This window comes from Protopterus annectens, chromosome 10.part0 (genome assembly GCF_019279795.1).
Source record: "Protopterus annectens isolate FY-2018-M chromosome 10.part0, PAN1.0, whole genome shotgun sequence".
Taxonomy (NCBI): domain Eukaryota; kingdom Metazoa; phylum Chordata; order Ceratodontiformes; family Protopteridae; genus Protopterus; species Protopterus annectens.
In genome coordinates, this window is record NC_056744.1 from 1692887864 (window position 1) to 1692911107 (window position 23244).

The window sequence follows — 23244 nt, forward strand, 5'->3', positions numbered from 1 at the left end:
AAAAAAAAAAACAAATAAACGTAATTAAAAATAAACACATTACTCTACATAATTTAGACTGCTGAGAAGTTATTACCTGAAATGCTTGTTATGTCAGCTGCAAGCCCAAGATTTCACTTTCCAAAATGAAAGACATGCAATAGCAAAAATTAAAAGTGGACTTACTGATAGAACTCCATTAGCTTTGTGTTTTCCATGTTCTGATGTATCACCTGACACCGATTCCTCAGTGGTTGTCAGACAGTCAGTGTCATCATTTGTCTCTTCCAGAACCTCTACTTCTGTTTTGATTTCCAAGTTAGTATCAAACACTGCTGAGTAGATTTCCATAACACCAGTTTTAATGCATTCAAGATGTTCTTCTAAGTCTTTCAGAATTTCTGATGCTTTGCTGTTAAGTTGTTGAATGAGTTTTTGTTCCTTGTCATGAAGAAACTGGTGCAGTTTTACAAACTCTTCTGCAATGAACTTTTCCAAATTAACAGCATGTTCCTGGGAAAAAGTAATATAGATAAGAACAAGCTAACCTGCTACACATTACAATACCACAATACCAGTCATGTCTTGTGACACTGCCAGCCCAGCTATCTGAAATTTTGTAAATTCTATGTCATTTGTGAATATTGATATGATTTATACAGAACTGTATATTATGTACTAAGCTTCAAATATGTAACCACAGCATACCCTACTGGAACATAGAAGATTAACTTACAACACTTCAAGAAAATAAGCTGAAATGAAGTGCTTTTTGATGTTTCAATACAGCAAGAAGACATCATGTCTAGACCTAGAGTTTTTTTCTATTGTCTTGGAGAGAAGTAATTACTGGGTTTAAAATGTAACATGTTTAATTGCTTTATGACTTCCTAGCAGCTACACATTTCTGGGCAAACATCTGAGAGATATGTAATTCTCACACATGGATGTGAAATTCTATTAGTTTCTTGTTTAGCCTGGGAATTGAAGTCAGGTGACAAAAAGTGATGTTATCCAGGCTAACCCAGCAGTAAAATGTGATACTGATTTAAGAACTCTCAGAGAGAAACTGAGCATTTTGTATTTTATCTTTGACCTGGAAACATCCACTCATCATCACCATCTGCACTTGCTTGTAAATACGATCCAGGGCATAGTATCTTTTTAGATATAGATAGGAATATAGTGAAGATTAATTTAGATGTTTTCTATACTTATCAGAGACTGCCATGCAATGTTGTTTTAAAATAGTTCCTGTGATTCTGAACTCTGAAGTAACTGTTTGTTTCTGAGTATTGTCTTGTTTTTTTATTATTTACTAGATATATTTAAACCTACCTTTATGGCTGATATTTATGAGACATATTTCATCTCTTAGAGTACTTGCATATATACTCAGTGACACTGTACAGCCACTCCTAAATAGCCTTGCAAATCTTGGTCACAACTGCCATTTGGATAATAGTAACATTACACAGCAGGATTGGACACCCTTTGCAAGGGCCCAACTGATAAGTAGGGGTTGGTGGCAGTGAAAACTACCTTATAGTCTGAGCAGAAAGGAGCATAGCTAGTAAACCTGTGCCATCCTTCCCCATGAGTGTCTGTGTGTTTATATATAAATCAAATCTCAAAGTGTGTGTGTCAGATAATTGGGCAGGGACACAAAGGACTGGTTGGACAGAGAGTACTGGAGGTCTTGGCTTGGCCCCTCAGCTGAGATCTTAACTCTACAGCTGTGCCAGTGGGGAGTCTTATTGGGGATCTGGAGAAAGAGGGAGAAACCAGCCCCACACTGACTGCGATATCTGTGTGCTTTTAAGGGAAATTGCACTTTACTGTGTGTGAACTTGTCATCCTCCCATTGTGTATGTCCATCACTGTTGCCGGTGGTGAGCATTGAAGCTCCTTGATTACTGGGCCAGTGCAGAGACATTACATATTAATTGTGGACAGTGGTGGGATATCCACATCACATATTAATTAGTTGACAGTGGTAAGATAGCCACATCACATATTAATTGCCTTGTAGTGGAGTGGATATTGAATTCCTATAGTATGTGTACAGTGGTCACTGAAGGTGTTTGCATTCTCAAGCAGCCACACAGTGAACATTCAGAATTTATATTGCAAATGTTTTATTTTTTGTTAGCTTATTTAGTCAGGGACAGCAGGCAAGCATATCAGCAGAGGAGTATGACAATCTGACAAGGAGCCAGTTAGTTGAGATGTGCCAGGCTAAAGGACTGGTGCATGCCAACCTGACTGAAACAGACATGATTGCAGCTTTAGTCACAGCTATGTCACAGAATAGCAACCAGGAGGACAATCAGACTGACCTTGGGAATGTACAACTCTCAGAAAATGGACAGTTCAACCTTTCCACAGTGGACTTAAAAATCCATCTGGAGTTAAAGAGACTTTAGCTTGGGGCCGAGCATTTGGAAATAGAAACAGCAGAGAGACTGAGATGTCTAGACACTGAGGAAAATGAGAAACTGCAATGTCTGAAGGCTCAGAAAAATTAGTAACTGTGATGCCTGGAAGCTGAGGAGAATGACAGGCAAAGGCAACATGAAAAGGAGATGCTGACTCTTCACCAGAGTCATGGATGTAATGGGGAAGGGAGTAACTGAACCTCAGAAGCAACAAAGGTCAGTAAATTTCTTCCACAATTTACAGAGGGGAATAATTTTGATAGCTTCAGTCATATGTTTGAAAGGGTATGTAAACAGTATAATGTTGACTAAGGGCTCTGGGTATGGTTCCTGACTCCTTTACTCCATGGTAAAGCTGTAACTGCAAATTCTAAACTGTCTGATACAGATTGCTTAAATTATAATACAGTCAACATGTGCTTGTTAGAATGCTTTAAGTTAACACCTGAAGCTTATAGAAAAATGTTTTGTGAGCATAGACACAAGGCTGATGAATGTGTGTGTGAATATGTTGCTGAACTAAGCACTTACTTTCATAGGTGGGTGAGTGGATGTCAGTTTTGAAGGGCTGGCAGATGTTTTGGTGAGGGGAACAAGCCCTTAGCACTTTGCCCGAGGACATGACAATCTGGTTAGCTGATAAACAATGCACTACTGCCAATGCATTTTGTAAGAAGGGAGACTTATACCCAGCAAGCAGGGCATCACTGCACAGGAAAGGGACACCCAGTGCTGCACATGGGTCTATGGGAACCCATGGTGGGCAGCCTAGACTGTCGCAATAGAGTCTGTCAGTAGCAAGGGAAGCCACTAGTCCAGGTACATATCCAGGACCAAGGGTTATATGTTTTAAATGCAACCAGTGGGGACATGTAGCACATAGATGTCCATGGAGGCAAGGTGGGGGACAAAAGGTGGGTGAGCCAGTAAGTGGGAATGACAAAATGCCAACAGTAGGTTCTCACTAGACAAAAAAGGTATCAAACTACCTCAAGAGGTTACATCCTATCTTAGTGAATGGTAAAGAGGCCATTGCTAAGAGACACACAGCCTCTGACCTAACCATTGTGAGGCTTGCAATGGTTAAAGAGGAGTGCTACTTGCTTGTGCAGTTTACTCCAGTCAGAACTTTAGGAGGGACTCCATTCCAAATACCTTTGGCTAGGGTTCACCTTGACTGGGAGCATGGAAAAGGAAGCCAGCAGGTGGGTGTGTCTGAGGATATCCCTGCAGATGTCCTGATGGGGAATGATTTTGATAATGCAGTACCATGTGTGCATGCAGTTACAGGCAGTCAGGCTTCGAGACAAGGATGTGGATCTGGTAGCCTGAGGAAGACCCAGACAGACTACACATTTGCAGCCAGGACTGGTGAGATGGTTATTTCAGGGAGGGAGCTATCCTGTAGTAGTGAGACTGAAGGTGAACCACAGCTGTTTGTCAGATGCTTACCCCATGCCTAGGACAGATAAAGCCCTACAGCATCTGGGTGGGGCTAAGCATCTTACCACCATTGATCTTACCAAGGGTTACTGGCAGGTGCCCTTGACTCCCAGTGCTAGAGAGAGGTCAGCCTTTGTGACTCCTTTTGGCTTGTACAAGTTCATGAAGATGCCCTTTGGGATGAAAATGCCCCAGCTACTTTCCAGAGGCTGGTATATCATATCCTAGCAGGGGCAGGAGATTTTGCCCTTGCTAACCTAGTTGATAGTGCCATCTACAGCCATTCCTGGCAAGAGCACCTTCAGCATGTCAGGGAGGTGCTAGGCAAACTACAGAGGGCAGGGTTGACCATTAAGCCCAGCAAATGTCAGGTGCGTATGGCAGAGGTCTCCCACCTAGGACACAGAGTGGGGAGTGGTAAGATCAGGCCAAAAACTGCCAAAGTGAAAGCCATTCAGGCATGGCCTGCCGTTTTTACCAAAAAGCAGGTGAGGCCATTCTTAGGGACAGTGGGATACTACAGAAAGTTTGTCCTCAATTATAGTACCGTAGCTGCTCCCCTCACAGATCTGACAAGGAAAAACAGGCCAGATATGGAAGTGTGGACCTCAGCAAGTGAGCAGGCATTCCAGAAGCTTAAAGGAGCTTTGGGAGTATCCTCTGTGTTAGCCAGTACAGATTACAGCAAAGACTTTGCTGTGCAGATGGATGCTTGAAACCATGCGGTGGGGGCTGTATTTATCCAGATTTCCTCAGAGAAAGAAGAGCACCCAGTGGTATATCTCAGACATAGGCTCCAACCCAGGGAGGAATACTATGCAGCTGTAGAAAAGGAATGCCTTGCCATAGTGTAGGCACTGCAGAAACGTCAGCCTAATCTGTATGGAAGAAAATTCACTGTAATTACAGACCACAACTCCTTAACATGCGAAAAACAGTAAAAAATAAACAAACCAAGTGAATAAGCGACAAGCAAGCCCTAAGGAACAACGGCAAAAAGAGTTGCAAATTAACGTATTTTAATAAGACCGTTTTCACTCTTGCAAGAGCAGGAGCTTCTTCAGACAAGTTTAAAAATTACAGAAACTCTCATTTTAAAAGCAACAGCTGATGAACTTGTGATGTCATTTCCTTCAAGGGAAACACTTACGGACACACTTTTTTATATGTTAAAAACAGATTATAAAAATACTAAGTATCTTTATACAAAATCTTGTCTCAAAACAAAATATACAATATATACAATAAATGTAATTAAATAACCTAACTAAGATTTTATATGAAATTAAAATTAAGACTTTTTCTTAAAAGGGCCCAAGGTACCAACCATGATAAAGATAATACAGCCATAAAGTGAGGTCTGTATATAAGCAAATAAACATATTTTATATGCTAAAAATATACAAAGCATAATAAGCAAGAGCCATAGTTCCAGTGGTTTCTCCTAAGATTTTGTATAAAGATACTTAGTATTTTTATAATATGTTTTTAACATATAAAAAAGTGTGTCCGTAAGTGTTTCCCTTGAAGGAAATGACATCACAAGTTCATCAGCTGTTGCTTTTAAAATGAGAGTTTCTGTAATTTTTAAACTTGTCTGAAGAAGCTCCTGCTCTTGCAAGAGTGAAAACGGTCTTATTAAAATACGTTAATTTGCAACTCTTTTTGCCGTTGTTCCTTAGGGCTTGCTTGTCGCTTATTCACACAACTCCTTAACATGGCTACGTTGAGCCATCCAGCAAAATGGCAAATTACTAAGGTGGAGCCTAGGGTTGTAAGCATATGATATGACAGTGCAGCACTGGAGTGGGGTTAGCAATGCCAACACAGATGGGCTCTCACAGGATCATAGGAAGTTACTAGGCTATTGGACCTGAGGCCCTTATAAGCCCAGCCAAGAGTTTAGCGCATGCATAGACAAATCAGCACCTGATGCCCCTGTCCAGCAGGGACATGGGTGGAATCCCAGGGCTGTATTTTCTATTTTCCATTCAGTTATCCATATTGCGCTTAAAAAGGGATAAAGAGGTACCCTGCTTGACATGGATGAGTCTATTCCATAGATGGGGGAGTCTCTGGGACACACATCTGTCCTGCAAGCAAGTCCTATTGATGTCACAGACCAGGTTGAGGCCGCATGTGTGGGTTACTTAAGTGGAACTTGACTTGTGGATATGCAGCAGTCCCATCAAGGCGGGTCTGAGATCACCTTGTATGCCAGAGGTCACCTCTGAGGAGTCTATATGAAACAGAGTAGAGGGATAGGGCTTTTAGTCTATCTGTGTATGGTAGATTTTTGAGGCCTTGGATTCTCCTGGTGAGGAACCTCTGTGGTCTCTCCAGCTGCTATATGTGCTTTGCAAGATACATGCTGAATGGGGCATTGTACTCAATAATGGCCTTATAAGGGAAGAATACATGAATGTTATGACCTCCTTGTCCCTGGATGAGATACCCTTACTTATGAGGTGGGTCATGTAGAAAACTTTCCATACAATGGAAGCGACATGGTGGTCAAAAGTCAGACTGCTATCAATCTGGGGGCCCAAATCCCTCATGACTGCCTGCATGCTTAGAACATTGTTATTAATGCGATAATTTATGGGGACATCTCTCTCCCCAAAGGGGATAATGATGCATTTTTTTGTATTCAGCTTGAGGCCATGTTTCTGGCACCAGTCATTTGTTTGGGTGAGACCCTTTTGGAGGATGTCCACATCACTAGGGGAATTGACTACAGCTCCCAACTTGCAGTTATCTGTAAACTTGGTCAGCCATAGCCCACTGGTTTTGGCCTGTACCTCAGAAAAGTATATCCCAAATAACATAGGCACCAAGACCAAACCCTGGGGTACACCGCTTGATACAGGTCTACTGCTTGAGGTGGCTTCCCCTATTTTGACTGGGAGGGTTCTATCAAGTGAGCCAGTTGGCTACCCATCTGGTAACATACATATTGATGCCTAGTTGAGAGAGTTTATCTATTATGCCTGAGTGGGGAATAGAGTCGAAGGCTTTGGCCAGGTCAAGGTAGGTGGTGTGCACCGTCTTCCCCTCATCCATGGCTTTGGTGATTGTCTCAAAAAAGTCGATCAAATTTAACAGACATGACTTCCCCTTCATGAAGCCAAACAGTGTGGGATTGAGTGCTTGGAGGTTGCCAATGTCCTTGCTAATGAGGTCCACGATAATCCATTCCATGGCCTTGCAGATCGGGCTAGTTAGGCAATTTTCTCTTCTATTTATAGACAGACTTTGTACCTCTTTCTATTGGGGACTGTTATACACTGGTTGTTTAGTCTGGAAGTGTTTCAGAAATTTTAAAGAATATATTTTTTCTCATCACAGTACTTTTTTGAATTATTCCATTATGGATTTAAATGACATTCTACATGGATTGTCAGCTGACAAGGATAATTTGGAGGTGTTTGGTTTGACCAATAATGCCAGTTCTGGGAGTAGTGAATTTATAGCCAATGATGAACAAAAATGTAGTTATACTTTTACTAAATTGGGGAAACATATGAAAACTTTACGTACGAATGTGTGGCATATGAAGCTGTTCAAAGCTTATCAAGCCAAGAACATAACACCAAGGGGGTTGAGGGTACGACTACAACCTTTGGTGGCACATGTTGATGAGGAGTTATCTAAGGACTGGGCAGAGGCACAACATTCAGCATCCATGCTCTTTGTCAGTTGTCTGTTGAAATATTATGACAGAACTATTACCAACAATTTGTCAGATATTCAAGGTTTATGCTTGGAGGCTGAACAATTTAACAAGCATCAGTTTTACTCTCAACACATTTCCAATTTAGCCAAAGAATTGTCCATTTTAGAAAAGCAATTGATGAAGAGAAAGATTAACAAATTTCAGCGTGATCTCATGGATTATGAAAAGGGGAAGCCCTTTATTAATCAAAAAACAGTTAGATTTAGTGAACCCAAGATGAATCAAAGGGTTAATAATAATAACAAGAAAAGACCCAGGTCAATTCTCAGACATGCACACACCTCCTCAGATTTTACTTCTGAGGAAGAAACCTACTCTACGTCGGATGGAGAAGCATCCTCACGTCAGGCGTCCCCAGTGGCCAAAAGAAGACAGATGCCCCCTTTAGACCAAAGGGCAGGAGGAGGGGGGGCAGAAAACATAGATCTAGGTTCCAATACTCCGACTTTACAGAATCTGTTGCAACAGATGATACAGTAACTAATAATGTTCATAATATCTCTTCTATTGCTCTCTCCCCTGGTCAAATTACACTTCTGAATAAAGGATTGAACTTTGTTCCAAGTTCTGTGGTTCCTGAACATGATTTATTAAATGATGTTAACAATTTTTGTAGATTACTTAATCTGAAAATATTTTTTTCAGATAAGAATGATTCTCAAAGATCTACTGAATTCAGATTCAGAAAATCTACTTTTGTTTCTCCAATGAATAAACATGTTTCTATTTTCAGGGAATGTATCATGAAAGAACTACACTATGCTAATGTATATCAACCACGATTTAATAATCTAAGCCATAGTGAAAGACAGGCTTTATTAGAGCTTAAGAACAATCAACAGCTAGTCATTACAATGGCAGATAAAGGAGGTGCCATAGTGGTCATGGACTATCTAGCATATCATAATGAAGCTCTTCGACAGTTGTCGGATACTAGCTATTACAAACAGCTTAAGTTGGATCCTACTTTACGTTTCAAGGCTGAAATAGACAGGTTTTTGGAGGTGTCAGTTACTCAGGGGGTAATTACGGAGAAGGTAGCTAAGGAATTACAGGTGGAGGAACCTATACACCAGTATCTGTATTTGCTACCTAAAATCCATAAGGATGCAAAAAACCCCCCAGGCAGACCCATTGTTTCTGGGCGTGGTTCTTTAACTGAACCTTTATCCTGTTTTCTTACTGTATATTTAAAACCTTTATTGAAACATATTCAATCACGCATACAGGACACAACGGAGTTTCTCAATATAGTTCAAGATTCACAATTGGAATCCTCTTGGTGGTTGTGTACACTTGATGTGGCCTCATTATATACCAGCATACCACATGAACTAGGTATTCTAGCTGTTTCATATTGGCTTTATAAATCAAAATTGTATTCTATGGAATTCAATAATTTTTTGACCAAATTAACCGAATTTGTGTTATGTAAGAACATCTTTTATTACAATGGCCAAGCCTATTGGCAAGTCAATGGAACAGCAATGGGGGCGTCTTTTGCCCCCATATATGCGGACCTGTTCATGGGTTATTTTGAGGCCACTTATATATATGATACGCATCACAATTCTTTTTTGGTAGATCTTAATATTTGGAGAAGATATCTTGATGATTGTTGGATGGTGTGGCGTGGAACTAAGGAACAACTTTCTAAATTTGTTGATTATTTAAATGACAACAGTTTCGGAATTCGTTTTTCGGTCAACATAGAATATGATAGCATTGTGTTTTTGGATGTCATGATTAAGAGACTTCAGGATCAAACTCTAGCTACATCAGTCTATAGAAAATTTCCTCAGTACAACACTCTGCTACATGCGAACAGTTGTCATCCACGCCACATCATCCACAACATCCCCAAATCACAATTTATGAGGATGAAAAGAATATGTTCCTCTCCGGAGGAAGGTTCCAAGGCTTGTGATGATCTTGTTAATAGATTTGTTGATCGTGGATATCAAAAACACATCATTATTAAATCTTTGAAAACAGTTAAACATTCATCACGTTTAGATTTATTACAATATAAATCCAAACAACAGTTCAATCATAGACCAGGGAAGAATTGCACTTTAAGGTTAGTTACCACTTATGGGGCTAATACCAATCGATTTGTTGAGATTATCAATCAACATTGGGACATTTTACGTTCTCATGAAATTCTGAATGATATATTACCCCAACAGTGTTCTTTTTCTTATAGAAGGGGTAGAAATTTAAATTCCTTTCTAACCCATTACAAGAGATATAGTTCACAGTATCCATTACAGACCACTTTGGAGGGAAACACATTGAAGGGAAGTTTTCCATGTGGTCATTGCTCATTTTGTAAACACATGCCCAAAACTAGTGAGTTTTCTAGCAGAAATACATCCCAGGTTTTTGGGATTAGGATGTTTTCTAATTGTAGTTCGGATTGGGCAGTATATTTGGCCACATGTAATTGCTCTGCATTTTATGTGGGACAGACCTCCAGGCCTGTTAAACTGAGGGTTTGTGAACATATTAGTGCAATCAAACACAAACGCATGACTAATGCTTTGTATAAACATACCCTTGAACATCCTTCTGCCCATTTTACATTTATCATTATAGATAGAATCACTTTACATCGACAAATGAAAGCAGGATGGCATAAGAAACTCAATGAAATGGAGTATAAATGGATCATAAGGTTAGGTGGTCTTTTTAGACCAGGTTTGAACACATTAGAACCAGTTTAATAGGTTGTAAATACAAATATATTTCGATGTATTCCATTTTTATGTATTCCATTTTTATGTATTCCATTTTCAGGTTGTGTTTTTTTACCCACTACGGGTGGGTCTTATATGGTTATATAAATTATACATCCTAGCCTTATATATATATATATTGTGATATACACTCATAATGTTACGTTATTGATTTGGGGCATATTAGTCTGAATTGTTCTATTTTATATACAAATTAGCAGTCTGTATATAGCTTTATGTATGCTAAACATTGTTGGAATATACATATGTATATTTACAGTGTAATCCATTTACTATTATTTAAATTTTTGTACAAACACCAAACAGAATTTCCAATGTATGGGCTGAATCATGGGTATATGATGTTTGAACTGTTTGAATTTCTCATCTAGTTACTATATTGAATCCAATTTGGGCAATACCTCTTTAAGAGAGGGACTATAAGTAGGGCTCACAATTGTGATGTTTTACTTTTTTGATTATTTGGCATTGAAAAAGGCTTATATTAGCCGAAACCGGTTTGCTTATTCAGCATGGTTTTGACCATTGCTGACATGATTTGAAGCAATAAAATTATATACATCCTCACAGCTGGTCCGTTTTGGGTGTTTTAGTTAGGCTAATGAGTCTATAATTTCCCAGATCAGTGGATGCTCCACCTTTGTGGAAAGGGAAGACAGTGGCTGTCTTCCACTCAGCTGGGACAAAACCGGTACTCAGCTTTGGTTGAACAGGGCACCTAATGGTGCTGAAAGTTCCTGCCTGAGTTCATGTAGGATGTAGCCTGGGATGTCATCAGGTCCCAAGGAGGCTGTATTTTTTGCCTTTGAGAGAGCAATGATGACCCGATTCCCTAGATATAAGGGGAAGGGACAGGTACTGGGAATGTCCTTATTTACTGATGGGGGGACAGAGTGGTGAAATTTTCACTGGATCTGTTAGCCAGCAAGTTTTCCATACCTACGGCATTTGTATATGTGGTGTCCTGCACCACCAGTTCTGAACAGCTCTGGGTGCTACCTTTTAGATTATGGACATATGTGAAGAAAGCTTTATAACTGTCTCTAACAGATGTGGCCAATTTGGACTTGAAGTTTGCTTTGGAGGATTTCACTAGTGCTCTTATTTGTTTGTTTAGGCTAAGGAGAGATTACTTCCAGTTGGGCATCTGCTCCTTCTTGGCCCTGGACAGCAATGTTTTTTTTGTTATAGAGTTTATTTATTGCAGATGTCCACCAGACAGGTTTACTGTTCCTTGTGGAGGATGATTTAGTCCTGTCAGTTATTACTGATTCCATGCATCTATATAAATGTTCGTATAGTAATTTGGTATAATTTCGGATACTGGTGCCAGTTCCTAGAGAGGGGGTGGGGGCTGTGAAGCTGTTTATACCATCCCTTAGGAGGCTGTAATTAGCTTTGGAAAAGTTTTTTTGATTGACCTTAGCTAGAGGGGGTTGGGGGAGATGGTGACTTCGAAAGTGACCGCTTTATGGTCGGACCTTACAAGGGAGGATGATACTGCAGGAATGCTGCTGTGGTTACTCATGTTGGTTAATACCAAGTCTGAGATAATAGCACCTCCTGTGGAGGTATCAACTAGCTGTTCCAAAGAATTTGCATTGACAAAATTGAGAAATCTTTGGGCATTTGTGTTCTGCCAAGAGTAGTTCTTCCAGTCTATGTTTTAGTAGTTAAAGTCACCCAAGATTAGGGTAAAGGGTTGAATCGATAGAATCAAAGAGGTCTAGGTAGGCAGTTTGGCCATCTTGGGTCAGATTTGGGGGCTGGTAGCTAGCTATGATTTGTATAGGAGTCTTTGTCAATAATTAACTGCACCTGGAGTGTCTCCTGTGTGCCATGCTGTTTGACCAGCCTGGAGATGTGTATGTCTTTAATATACATTGAAACTCCACCTCCTTTGGCTTTACTACCCACAGTTTGGGGTCTGAATGTATGATAGGATGAGTAACCAGCTATGGCTGCGGTACTGTCCGCAGCTTTGAACCAGGTTTCTGAGACTGCACAGATATCAGCATTTTCCAGGGTTAGGAATGCTTGCAATGAGTGCAGTTTCATGTTTAGACCCCTAGTGTTTAGCAGCATGACTTTTAATTTGTGTTTTGTTGAAATTTTTATGTTGTTAGTTCTAACCTCATTACTTTTCCTAAAAAGGGTACTATAGGGGAGGCAAAAGCTTTTGCCAGAATCTTGAAGCCCAGATGAGACAGATGCAGGCCATCTCTGGCAAAGCATCATGGTCTGTCACTCATATCTTCCCAGGCTGTCAGGTACTGTATCCCCCCTGGAATGACAACAGAAACTAAGCCAACTGTTAAAGTCAATCATTTTCTGTTTGTATTCAGGCATCATTCCAGGTGATGGTAGAATGCTGCTTAAGGCTAGGGACATACCTGTCTGGGACACATATTCAGCGAGTTCAATCATGTCTCTCTTTATATAGTCCAGGGAGGTATGTTTCAAGTCATTCACCCCAACTTGGACTATGACAGAGTCATAACAGTACCTGTTGTTGAGAGACTTGAGTGCATGTGTGATATGGCAGATTCTGGCCCCTGAGAGACAGCTAACCATGACTTTCTCTGTATCCAGCCTGGTGAGAGGCACATCTGTGTGCCTCACAATGGAGTCACCTATGACTAATATGTTGGGTTTATGGTTAAGCCTTACTAGTTGTGAGACACGGGTGTGTGAACTATGTGTGGTATGTGGTGTGGAGGGCTGTGGAGATCACGTGCGTTTTTCCTCAGATGTTTTTGCCTCGGAGGTCTCCTTGTTTGGGTATGTTTTTGTTAAGGACCTCCACACATGTGGGTGTGTGTTGTGTAGGTGTGGATGGTGTTTGAGGTGTAGTGTTTGTGTTGACAACCTTCTCAGTATCAGACATACTGGCTTGTGAAGGACAGGTGGTCGTCTGTGTATATAACACAGTTGCTACACTGTCTCAGGATGTCCATATTAACCAGACTGGCAGGAGAAACTGTAGGAAATTGTCCATCCATATTTTTCAGAATCTGAGAGAGAAGGCCAGGGAGAGCTAAGGGGCTTAGAATAACACTTACAACTTAAACAGTCTATAAACAAACAGTAACAAATGCAACAGAAAAGATGCAATTGAACACTTTAGAGAACAAGCCGCAGCAAGTAGCAGAAAAAGCAAGATGAAGTAATGGAGCAGGAGGAATAAACACAAATACAGTAAAAGAAGCTGAACAAAGTGTTTTTTTGTTGTTGTTAGTAAAGTGGAAAGGGAGAGAGAGGAGGAATAGAAGAAAATTCAAGGTTAAGGAACTAAGGTGTTTGACCTTCCCAAAAGATCTCTGTATTAGGTAGAATGAGCTCAAGACAGGGAATAGAGTAGTGTATTCCCAGACAGGTTCACCCTCTCAAGCAAGGTTTCTCAAGGGTCACTTGAAAAACTAGCTTGAGATTTCAGGGGGGGGGGGGTGGTTGTGACACTGCCAGCCCAGCTATCCAGAATTTTGTAAATAATTCTATGTCACTTGTGAATATTGGAAGGAACCACCAGCAAAGAACCAACAGAACTGATCCACAAAGATATAAACTATTTATTAACATGTTAAGCGCTTTCATCAGAATACAAGACTTCTTCAGAACAACCAAGTACAAACCATTACAAAATTAAATACCCTACCCTTCTTGTCCATTGGTCAACAGTACAACATTTCCTTTTTGTTACTTAAAGCAGTAGAGCCATATTATGCACTCTGTGACTCAAAATACAGCCTTCTTAAAAACAATACCCTATTATAGGATTTTGTCATCCGTACTGAACATAGTCCAAAAATTATGGACAATGTTCTTGATGTCAAAAAAATCTATTGTGAAAGGGAAACCCATGCCCTACTAAACCTATCTGCCCTAACCATGTCCAAAGATCTTGTCAAACCTATGGAATTTGCTAGAAGTGTAGTAAAAATATCACCATCTCTCTTAAATTTAATTTCTTCAGCAATTTCATTGACAAAATTGTAAGGGTAACCTCTTTTTCGTAACATCCCCATTAGGACATCACATTCTCTAAGGAAATAGTTCTGTTCAGAGATCATTCTGGCCAATCTCACATATTGACCCTTGACTAAGTGACCTCTTCTGGTGCAAAGGGTGCCAACTCTCAAAGTGTAATAGAGAGTTTGAATAAGTGGGTTTCCTATAAAGATGTGAAGTGAACTTACCCTTGGAATAATCTTTTTTGATGGTAACATCCAGATATTTCCAAGTTTTGTGGTCCTTGGTCATGGTGAACTTCAAAAATGTTGTTGTTTCGTTGATATAAGTGAAAAACCTATTCAGGTCATTTTCACTCCATGCCAAAATAAGACCATATCATCCAGGTACCGTCCATATAGTACCCACATGTCCTTGAACTCAGAATTCACTATGAAGAGGTCTTCCCACTGAGCCAGCACAATGTTGGCAAAAAACTGTGCACAGCATGCACCCATTGCCACCCCTTGCACTTGTTTGAATAAATGCCCTTCAAAAGTAATAACACTGTTGTCCAAAACCATCTCCATACAGGACCTAATCGTTAATATACTATCATGGTTCAATTAATTGTTCTTACATAAATAGTCATAGAACCATTCCAGTCCTACATCATGGGTTATTACAGAAAATAGGTCACCGATGTCAATTGTTACCAGTATCAAATGCTCATGATACATTTCAGGCTTTATTTTTGAAAGGAAATCCCAGGAATTCTTTATGATCAGGTCCCTATTGTCCAGAATATGCTTTACTGTGTTGTCAATGTACTTGGCCAAGCAAACTGTTTTAGATGCTTTTGCATCGACTATTGGTTGTAAGGGGGGATTAAGAATACTTTTGTGAATTTTAGGGATTCAAAATATTGTTGGAATCCTTGGGTGCTTTGTCTCTAAAAATCTGAAAGTTTCCAAAGTAATTTGTCCATTCTATAATAGTTGTTCAATATTCAAATCAATATGTCTATAAGCTATGTTGAGCTCATTTTTGGAAACCTCATTATAGATGTCACTATATATTAATTCTGTCATTTTACTAGTGTAATCACATACATCCATAATAACTATTCCTCCCCCGTTGTCCGGTTTCATAATCCTGATTTTGTCGTTTTCTAAAATATTGTGTAGCAATGCCTTTTCTTTTGTTGTTAAATTGCTTACCCCATCATTGCCCAAAAGATGTTTGTTGTTGAAGGCCACTTTCCTAAATTCCTTTTCACAAAAGGTCTCAAAAATTTGCACTATGGGATGCATGGGGGGAATAAATAAATTTAATTTAAGAGAGATGGTGGTATTTTTACTACACTTCTAGCAAATTCCATAGGTTTGACAAGATCCTTGGACATGGTTAAGACAGATAGGTTTAGTAGGGCATTGGTTTTCCCTTTCACAATAGATTTTTTTGACATCAAGAACATTGTCCATAATTTTTGGACTATGTTCAGTACGGATGACAAAATCCTTAAAAAACTGGGGGAAAATCACTTGTGGTTTATAAGAAGGAAACATCGTTGAAAGGCTTAGTGAAAAAGAAAAAGGTAAAATCAGGACCAGGTGGAACTTTTAAATGTGGGAGGTGTGCACAATGTCCATTTATACTAGATACCCACTCGATTAAAGTCAGGAATTTTGGCAAAATTACCACCCATAAAAAGCATTACTGTTATACAAAAGGGGTGGTTTACATTGCACTATGTAGGTCATGCGATGGGTATTATGTGAGGAAGACAGTAAGAACCCTTAGACAAAGAATATACCAACACATTTATGACATTCACAATAAAAAGAGACATTAATGCTTTATACAAACACCTAAAAGCACATCCAACACATTCCTTTAATTTTTTTGTCCTAGACTAAGTTGATCTGGGCTCACAAGGTGGACCGTATGATGATTTCTTAGAATTTTTAGAGCTCAAGTGGCAGATAAGACTTGATGCATGTCAGCCACCTGGGCTAAATGACAATATATCTGTTAGTTCTGTACTGAAATTAAAATTAGCTTTTTTATTTGATTTTAATAGGGTATTGTTTTTAAGAAAGTTGTATTTTGAGTCACAGATTGCATAATATGATACTGCTGCTTTAAATAACAAAAAGGAAATTATGGTGTACTGTTGACCAATGGACAAGAAGGGTAGGGTATTTAATTTTGTAATGGTTTGTACTTGGTTGTTCTGAAGAAGTCTTGTATTCTGACGAAAGCGCTTAACGTGTTAATAAATAGTTTATATCTTTGTGGATCAGTGCTGTTGGTGCTTTGCTGGTGGTTCCTTCCACTTTTGTTTTCTTTGGTTCAAGTTTGTTGTTATATTCCTCATTTGTGAATATTGACATGATTTATACAGAACTGTATGTTGTGTACTGAGCTTCAAGGATGTAACCACAGCATACCCTGCTGGAACGTAGAAGATTAACTTACAAAACATTAAAAAAATAAGTTGAAATTAAGTGCTTTATGATGTGCTACAAAAGTCAGTTTCAATGCAGCAAGAAGACAAGATGCCTACAGCTAGAAGTTTTTTCTATTGCCTAGGAGAGAGGTAATTACTAGGTTTAAAATATAAAGTGTTTTATTGCTTTATGACTTGCTAGCAGCTACACAGTTCTGGGTAAACATCTGAGAGATATGTATTTGACACACAGGGATTGACACTCAGGGATGTGAAATTCAATTAGTTTCTGGATTATCCTGGGAACTGAAGTCAGGTGACAAAAGTGATGTCAATCAGGCTAACCCAGCAGTAAAATGTGATATTGATTTAAGAACTCACTCAGAGAGAGACTGTGCATTTTGTATTTTGTCTTTGACCTGGAAACATAAACTCATCATCACCATCTGCACTTGCTTGTAACTAAGATTTAGAGCATAGTATCTTTTTTAGATATAGACAGGAATATAGCAAACATTAGTTTAGATGTTTTCTGTACTTATCTGAGACTGTCCTGCAATGTTGTTTTAAAATATTTCCTGTGAGTCTGAACTCTGAATTAACTGTGTTTGTTTTCTGAGTATTGTCTTGTTCTTCTATTAATTATTACATATATTTAAACCTATCATTGTGGCTGATATTTGTGAGACATACTTAATCTCTTAAGAGTACTTGCATATGTATTTGGTGACACTGTACCGGCCACTCCTAAATAGCCTTGCAAGTCTTGGTCACAGCTACCATGTGGATAATAGTAACATTGATAAGTAGAATTGGACACCCTTTTTAAAGGCCTTATAGTAGCTGATAAGTAGATGTTGGTGGCAGTCATAACTACCTTACAGTCTGGGCAGAAGGGGGCAAAGCTAGTAAACCTGTGTCAGCCTTCCCCATGAGTGGCTGTGTGTTTGTATATAAATCAAATCTCAAAGTGTGTGTGTGTATGTGTGTGTCAGCTACATGGGCAGGGACATGAAGCAATGGTTGGACAGAGAGGGTGCTGGAGGTCTTGGCTTGGCCCCTCAGCTGAGATCTTAACCCTATAGCTGTGGCAGTGGGGAGTCTTACTGGAGATCTGGAGAACAAGGGAGAAACCAGCTACACACTGACTGTGATCTCTGTGTGCTCTTAAGGGAAATTGCACTGTACTCTGTGTGTGTGTGTGTGTGTGTGTGTGTGTGTGTGTGTGTGTGTGTGTGTGTGTGTGTGTGTGTGTGTGTGTGTACTTGTCATCCTCCCATTGTATATATCCATCACTGTTGCCAGTGGTGAGGATTGAGGCTCCTTGATTACTGGGCCAGTGCAGGGGTGTCACATGTCCATATATTCACTTTGCATGACAGAATTAATAACGTTAAGCTCCCTGAGATAGAGACAGAACAGCTGACAGGAAAACTCATAACATTGTTAAGGGGAGGGTTGCTCTTAATGGTGAAGGTCTTTACCTCACAGATACAAGGTAAAGGGTTTGATTCTGACCTCTAGTTATTGGCTAGGGTTATAAAAGTCTGCAAAATGGTAGCCTTGTATTTCTCTGTAAACCCAAGAACTATGAACCTAACAAAGCCCATCAGTGTGGCTGGAAGGGAGAAATGTGAAGCCACCATAATACTCTCTGAAGGAGTGAAAGTGGAGACTCAAGTACATAGATGGCCCTTAGTATATATCAAGAATTAGTTTAATGTAAACTGTGTGTTCAGAGGGAGGTGAAGCTGAATCTGAGAAAAAGGATAAGTAAGTCCCACACTGTTCATCTGTCTCTATGCCAGCCTGACTTCTTCTTCTGACTCCTGGTACTCTGATGACTAAACTTGTTTCAAGGAAGTATGGTGAGCAAGAGGCCATATTCCCAGAAGGATAAAGGTTTCTACTGCAAGGTAAAATATGGGCTCAGTCCTCTAGGCAGACCCGCATCTGCTCGTTATTCAGAAGTTGGGAGGAACCATGGTGGCTAGGCAATATCCAGGGTCACAACAGTAGAGGAAAAAGACACCAATTAGGTCATGCCATCATATCCAATGGGGTGGCTTTCAAAAGACTTGGTGTCAAAGTAAGTTACTTTGAGAGTTGGTCTTTTGGAATCTGGCCATAGTGTAGGCCTGGTTATAGATAGGCCTTACACTGAATTAAGCTACTTAGTCCCACAGCAGGTGTTTTGGAATCTGGTCACTGCTGTAGGTCTGTGTATAGATAGGTGTTAGACCAAAGTAAGTCACTTGCTCTGAGAGCAAGTCTTTAGGAATCCGACACCCAGTGTAAGCCTGTCTATAAATAGGCCTTACACCACAGTAAGTTACTTACACTGAGAACAAGTCTTTTGGAATCAAGCCCAATAAGTTAAGTAGGGCTGCCAAATACAATGCTTAATTCTACAATGTGAAAATAAGTGAATGCAAACACTGCAAAAGTTGTGCAGTGATTAGTCCCAGCATCCAATAAGAAAGTACAGTTCTGTAAAAATTTTAACACAACAGAAGATTGTTGCAGTATTCCTTACATAAGGGATCGCCTGCCAAGGAAACCCAACATCTGGGCAGCATACCAAAGACTTTAGTTCTTATAGGCAAATGTCACATGTATGTTACCCACACAAGGAGTCAGGCAGAAAAGTTGACATAAGAACGCACAAACTCAGAACTGAAAATGTACCAGAAGGAAAATGCCTACAGGGACAAGGAAAACATGTGTATCCAGAAGGAGAAAAATGGAGAAGAAGAACAACAAGATGAGCCCTTGGCCAGAAGGGCAAGACATGGACAAGGCTGGAGTTAGAACAGAGGGTTAGCCAGGGGCAGCTCGTGCTACTGGGCTGCAGCACTGCAGCTCCACAGCTGTAAAACAAAACAGAAAAGAAAGAATAAAATAAAAACAAACTCAAGTCATGGAACATCGCGTATGTGCACTCACAGCATTTCCTGATAGCATGCGCACAGAATCCAGACCATCTCACAGGAAGAACTAGGACGAGCCTCACGGGAAGGGGAAGGACTTGCTCTCATTGTGGGCTTTTCTATTGAATGTTTGCTCTCGTTTTAAGGACTACAACAGACTTTGGAGTTTACTGCACTAAGGAATATTTGGAGTTTACTGCACTAAGGAATATTTGGGCTCCTCTCGTTTTTATGGACTTTGGAGGTATGGAACAGCAGGAAGGAATACAATGGACTTTACTAAGGAATATTGTGTGTGTGTGTGTGTGTGTGTGTGTGTGTGTGTGTGTGTGTGTGTGTGTGTGTGTGTGTGTGTGTGTGTGTGTGTATAATGCCCCAGTTGCAACCCAAGTGGCAAAAGCCTGAATTCCCTACCCACCACCACTTGTAAAACATTTTCAGACTTTTGCCTCATATTTGTTCTGTTCTGTTCCTCATATAATCTGTGTTTTCTATATTTTTGTGTCTTTACACAGTCAGTAGTGCAGCGGTGCAGTGGTAGCATGACAGCTGCAGGTTTTCTGGTTTGATTCTTGGCTGGGATGCCTTCTGTGTCGAGTTTGCAGTCCTCCCTGTGTTTGTGTGGGTTTCCTCTGGGTGCTCTGGTGTCCTCCCATCTTACAAAGACATGTGTCTGGAGTGTTTTTCCCTGGGCCTCTGCTGAAAATTGGCTTTTGTTCTAAGTCAGACTTTCCTGGTTAACAAATGTTAAATAAATAAAAATTACAAGCATTTGAATTTCAGACTTCATATTCTTCAGAAAGTACATGGTAACACAAAACCTTTTATTCTAGCAATTTTCTAAGTTTATAAGATGGATATTTTAAATGTGTTCCTATTTTTGGGACTGTATTCCCCCATTCTTGGCTTCGTCCAGGTTTTTTGTGCTAAGGTTGAGAGCTATGATAAGAACTGACTTCACTGAATATGTTTGGAGGCTGTATTCCCCCATTACTGGCTTTGTCCATGTGTTTTTTGCTAAGAGGTTGAGAACTATGGTGAGAACTGAATTCACTGAATATGTTTGGGGGCTGTATTCCCCCATTACTGGCTTTGTCCATGTGTTTTTTGCTAAGAGGTTGAGAGTTGTGGTGAGAACTGAATTCACTGAATATGTTTTGGGGGCTGTATTCCCCCAATTATTGGCTTTGTTCAGGTGTTTTATGCTAAGAGGATGACAGCTATGGTGAGAACTGTGTTCACTAAATGGTAGCCATTTAAGTTTCAGACTTCCTTTCTTTCACAAAACAGCTGCTTTGACATAGTGGTATGTTGCTCTGACTGTTTTGCACAGGGTCCTGGGTTCAAGACTTGGCAGTGAAATGTATGGTGGCAACACAGCATTTTATTCTAGCAACTTTCCAACATTATACAAGCAATGTTTAAAATGTGTCCCTGATTTTGGGGCTTTTGTCCCCCCCCAATAAATTTTGGCTTTTTCCAGATTTCTTGTGCTGCAAAGTTCAGAGATACAGCTGAGTGCTGAGTAGATTTTACAAGGAGCTGAGAGTTGCAGGGCAGCAAAAGTTTAGTGCTGCTTACACTGAGTCTGCTTGCATTGCTAATAGCACAAGAGGTAGTGTACATGCTTTTGATGCATAAGGCTGTGGGTTCTACTCCCACAGTAGGTAGATGCATTGCTGATACTGTACTGTGTTGCAAAGGGGGTGGATGCTGCAGTCCTTTTTGGCAAAGATACTTATAACTATGAACCTGTTATCAGTTTGCCATCCATTCCCTATTGCAATATTACTAGCTTATCATTTTTTTAGTGTAACATGGGCAATTTATTCAAGGGCAACAGGCACTTTATTTGTAGATGAAACAATAAAATATAAAGTTGTTTGCTAGCAGCAACCTCTTCATTAGTTACAGATCCCAATAATGTGGAATTATTTAGATATATTTTACTTCTTCAGAAATTGTGCATATTTACTGATACTGGTGGACTGTAGACGTTTGAGTAGACTTTTATGATGGAAATGTTCTGAATTTGGCAGTTTTGTCATTACTGGTGCATGCATTTTGTTTCATTGTTTACTGGAAAAATGTTCAAAACAATAAATATAAAATGCCCTCTAAAACTGTACTGTATTGTACAAGGAATATAATTTAATACAATCAGGAAAGTGTATCAAAGAGCATGTGTATATTTCATGTGCAAGGGGCCTGTGATTTGAAAACAGCCCAAAGTTAATCTTTATCTGCCACTGGCAAAATGTATTTTCTTTGAATGTGGGTTTCAATGCTCTTTCAATGAATGTGACTTTCAAGGGCATAGAAGTTTTAATACTAAGTCTGTTTTCATTGTGAGAATACATTGATTTGTTTATCAGACATCTATTAGTGTTTATGCTGGAAAATGCAAAATAAAACTTTCAAATGAAGTCCAAATCATAGCAGAAGTAAAGCAGTATGCACATTAGTGTTTATGGTAAATAGGGTGAAATAGCCAAGTAATGGTTCACTGGAATGGCTGCAGGGGGAGGCTCCATTTGACCATGAGTTTGTGAGGGGGGAAGGGCAGCAAACTCAAAGACAGCCCCGGCTGAACTATACCTCTCAAATGTCCAGATTTTTGCAAAATGAATAGATTTTTGCTTCTTATTTTTGGTTTGTTCCTCATAAAATTTGTGTTTTTTTGGCAAATCATTTAGGAATTAAGACACTAAATAATAACAGACACTGAGTTTCAGACTTCAGAACCTTCAGAAAAATGCATGCTAAAGTAAGACCTGTTATTCTATCAACTGTCTCAGTTTATACAAGAGTAATTTTTAGTACTGTTTATATGTTCCCCCAATATGTTTGGCCTTGTCCAGATTTCCTGCATTAACGTGCAAATAAATTGCTTTATAGAATTAGGCATATCCAAACCTCTCAACTGTCCCTGATTTTGGCTCAGAATGTTGCCCTTACCCTAATAATCCCTCCGCAAAATGGCAATTTTGGAAGAAAACGTGGAGGGTTTACAGTTAATAAATAACTGTAATAATCAGAGTTGTAGATTACATTTATTTCAGAAATGCATGTAGATTTTTATTTTGTCAGCTGCTCAAGTTAGCAGTATTAATATTAAAAAAGTGTCCCTTCTTTGACATGTTCCCAGCTGTATTGTATGGCTATTTTATATTTTGCTTCACATTTTTGGTCCGTTTTTCATAAAATTGCGTTTTTTTGGCAAATTAGTGACACATCATTAAAGACTGAAGTTAGAAAATAATGACATACATTTGAGTTTCAGATTTCATACCCTTCAGAAAATGCATACTAATGCAAGACCTACTATTCTATTATCTTTCTAAGTTTATAAGAACAATATTTAAAAATTGTCCTTATTTTAAGGCCTTTGTTCCACTTGTATGTATGACTTTGTCCAGATTTCTTGTTCTGAGGTTGAGAGGTATGACAAATGTGTTAGAGCCATCACAGTCAGCCAGAGACATTTCAAATTGTGACATATTTGTTGCACCCCATTCCTCCATGTAGTGACTCTGGATGTGTCCAAGCAAGGCAAGGA

The 23244-nt window shown here is 39.5% G+C and overlaps 1 protein-coding gene across 1 annotated transcript in view; it reads right to left on the bottom strand.

Annotated features, from left to right (window-relative positions):
- Positions 1-23244, bottom strand: part of LOC122814431 (zinc finger protein 19-like) — a 181206-nt gene that overhangs the window by 50877 nt on the left and 107085 nt on the right. The window contains exon 4 of the mRNA XM_044087011.1: positions 166-492. Coding sequence (XP_043942946.1) covers positions 166-492 — 327 coding nt within the window. The remainder of the gene's footprint in view (positions 1-165; positions 493-23244) is intronic.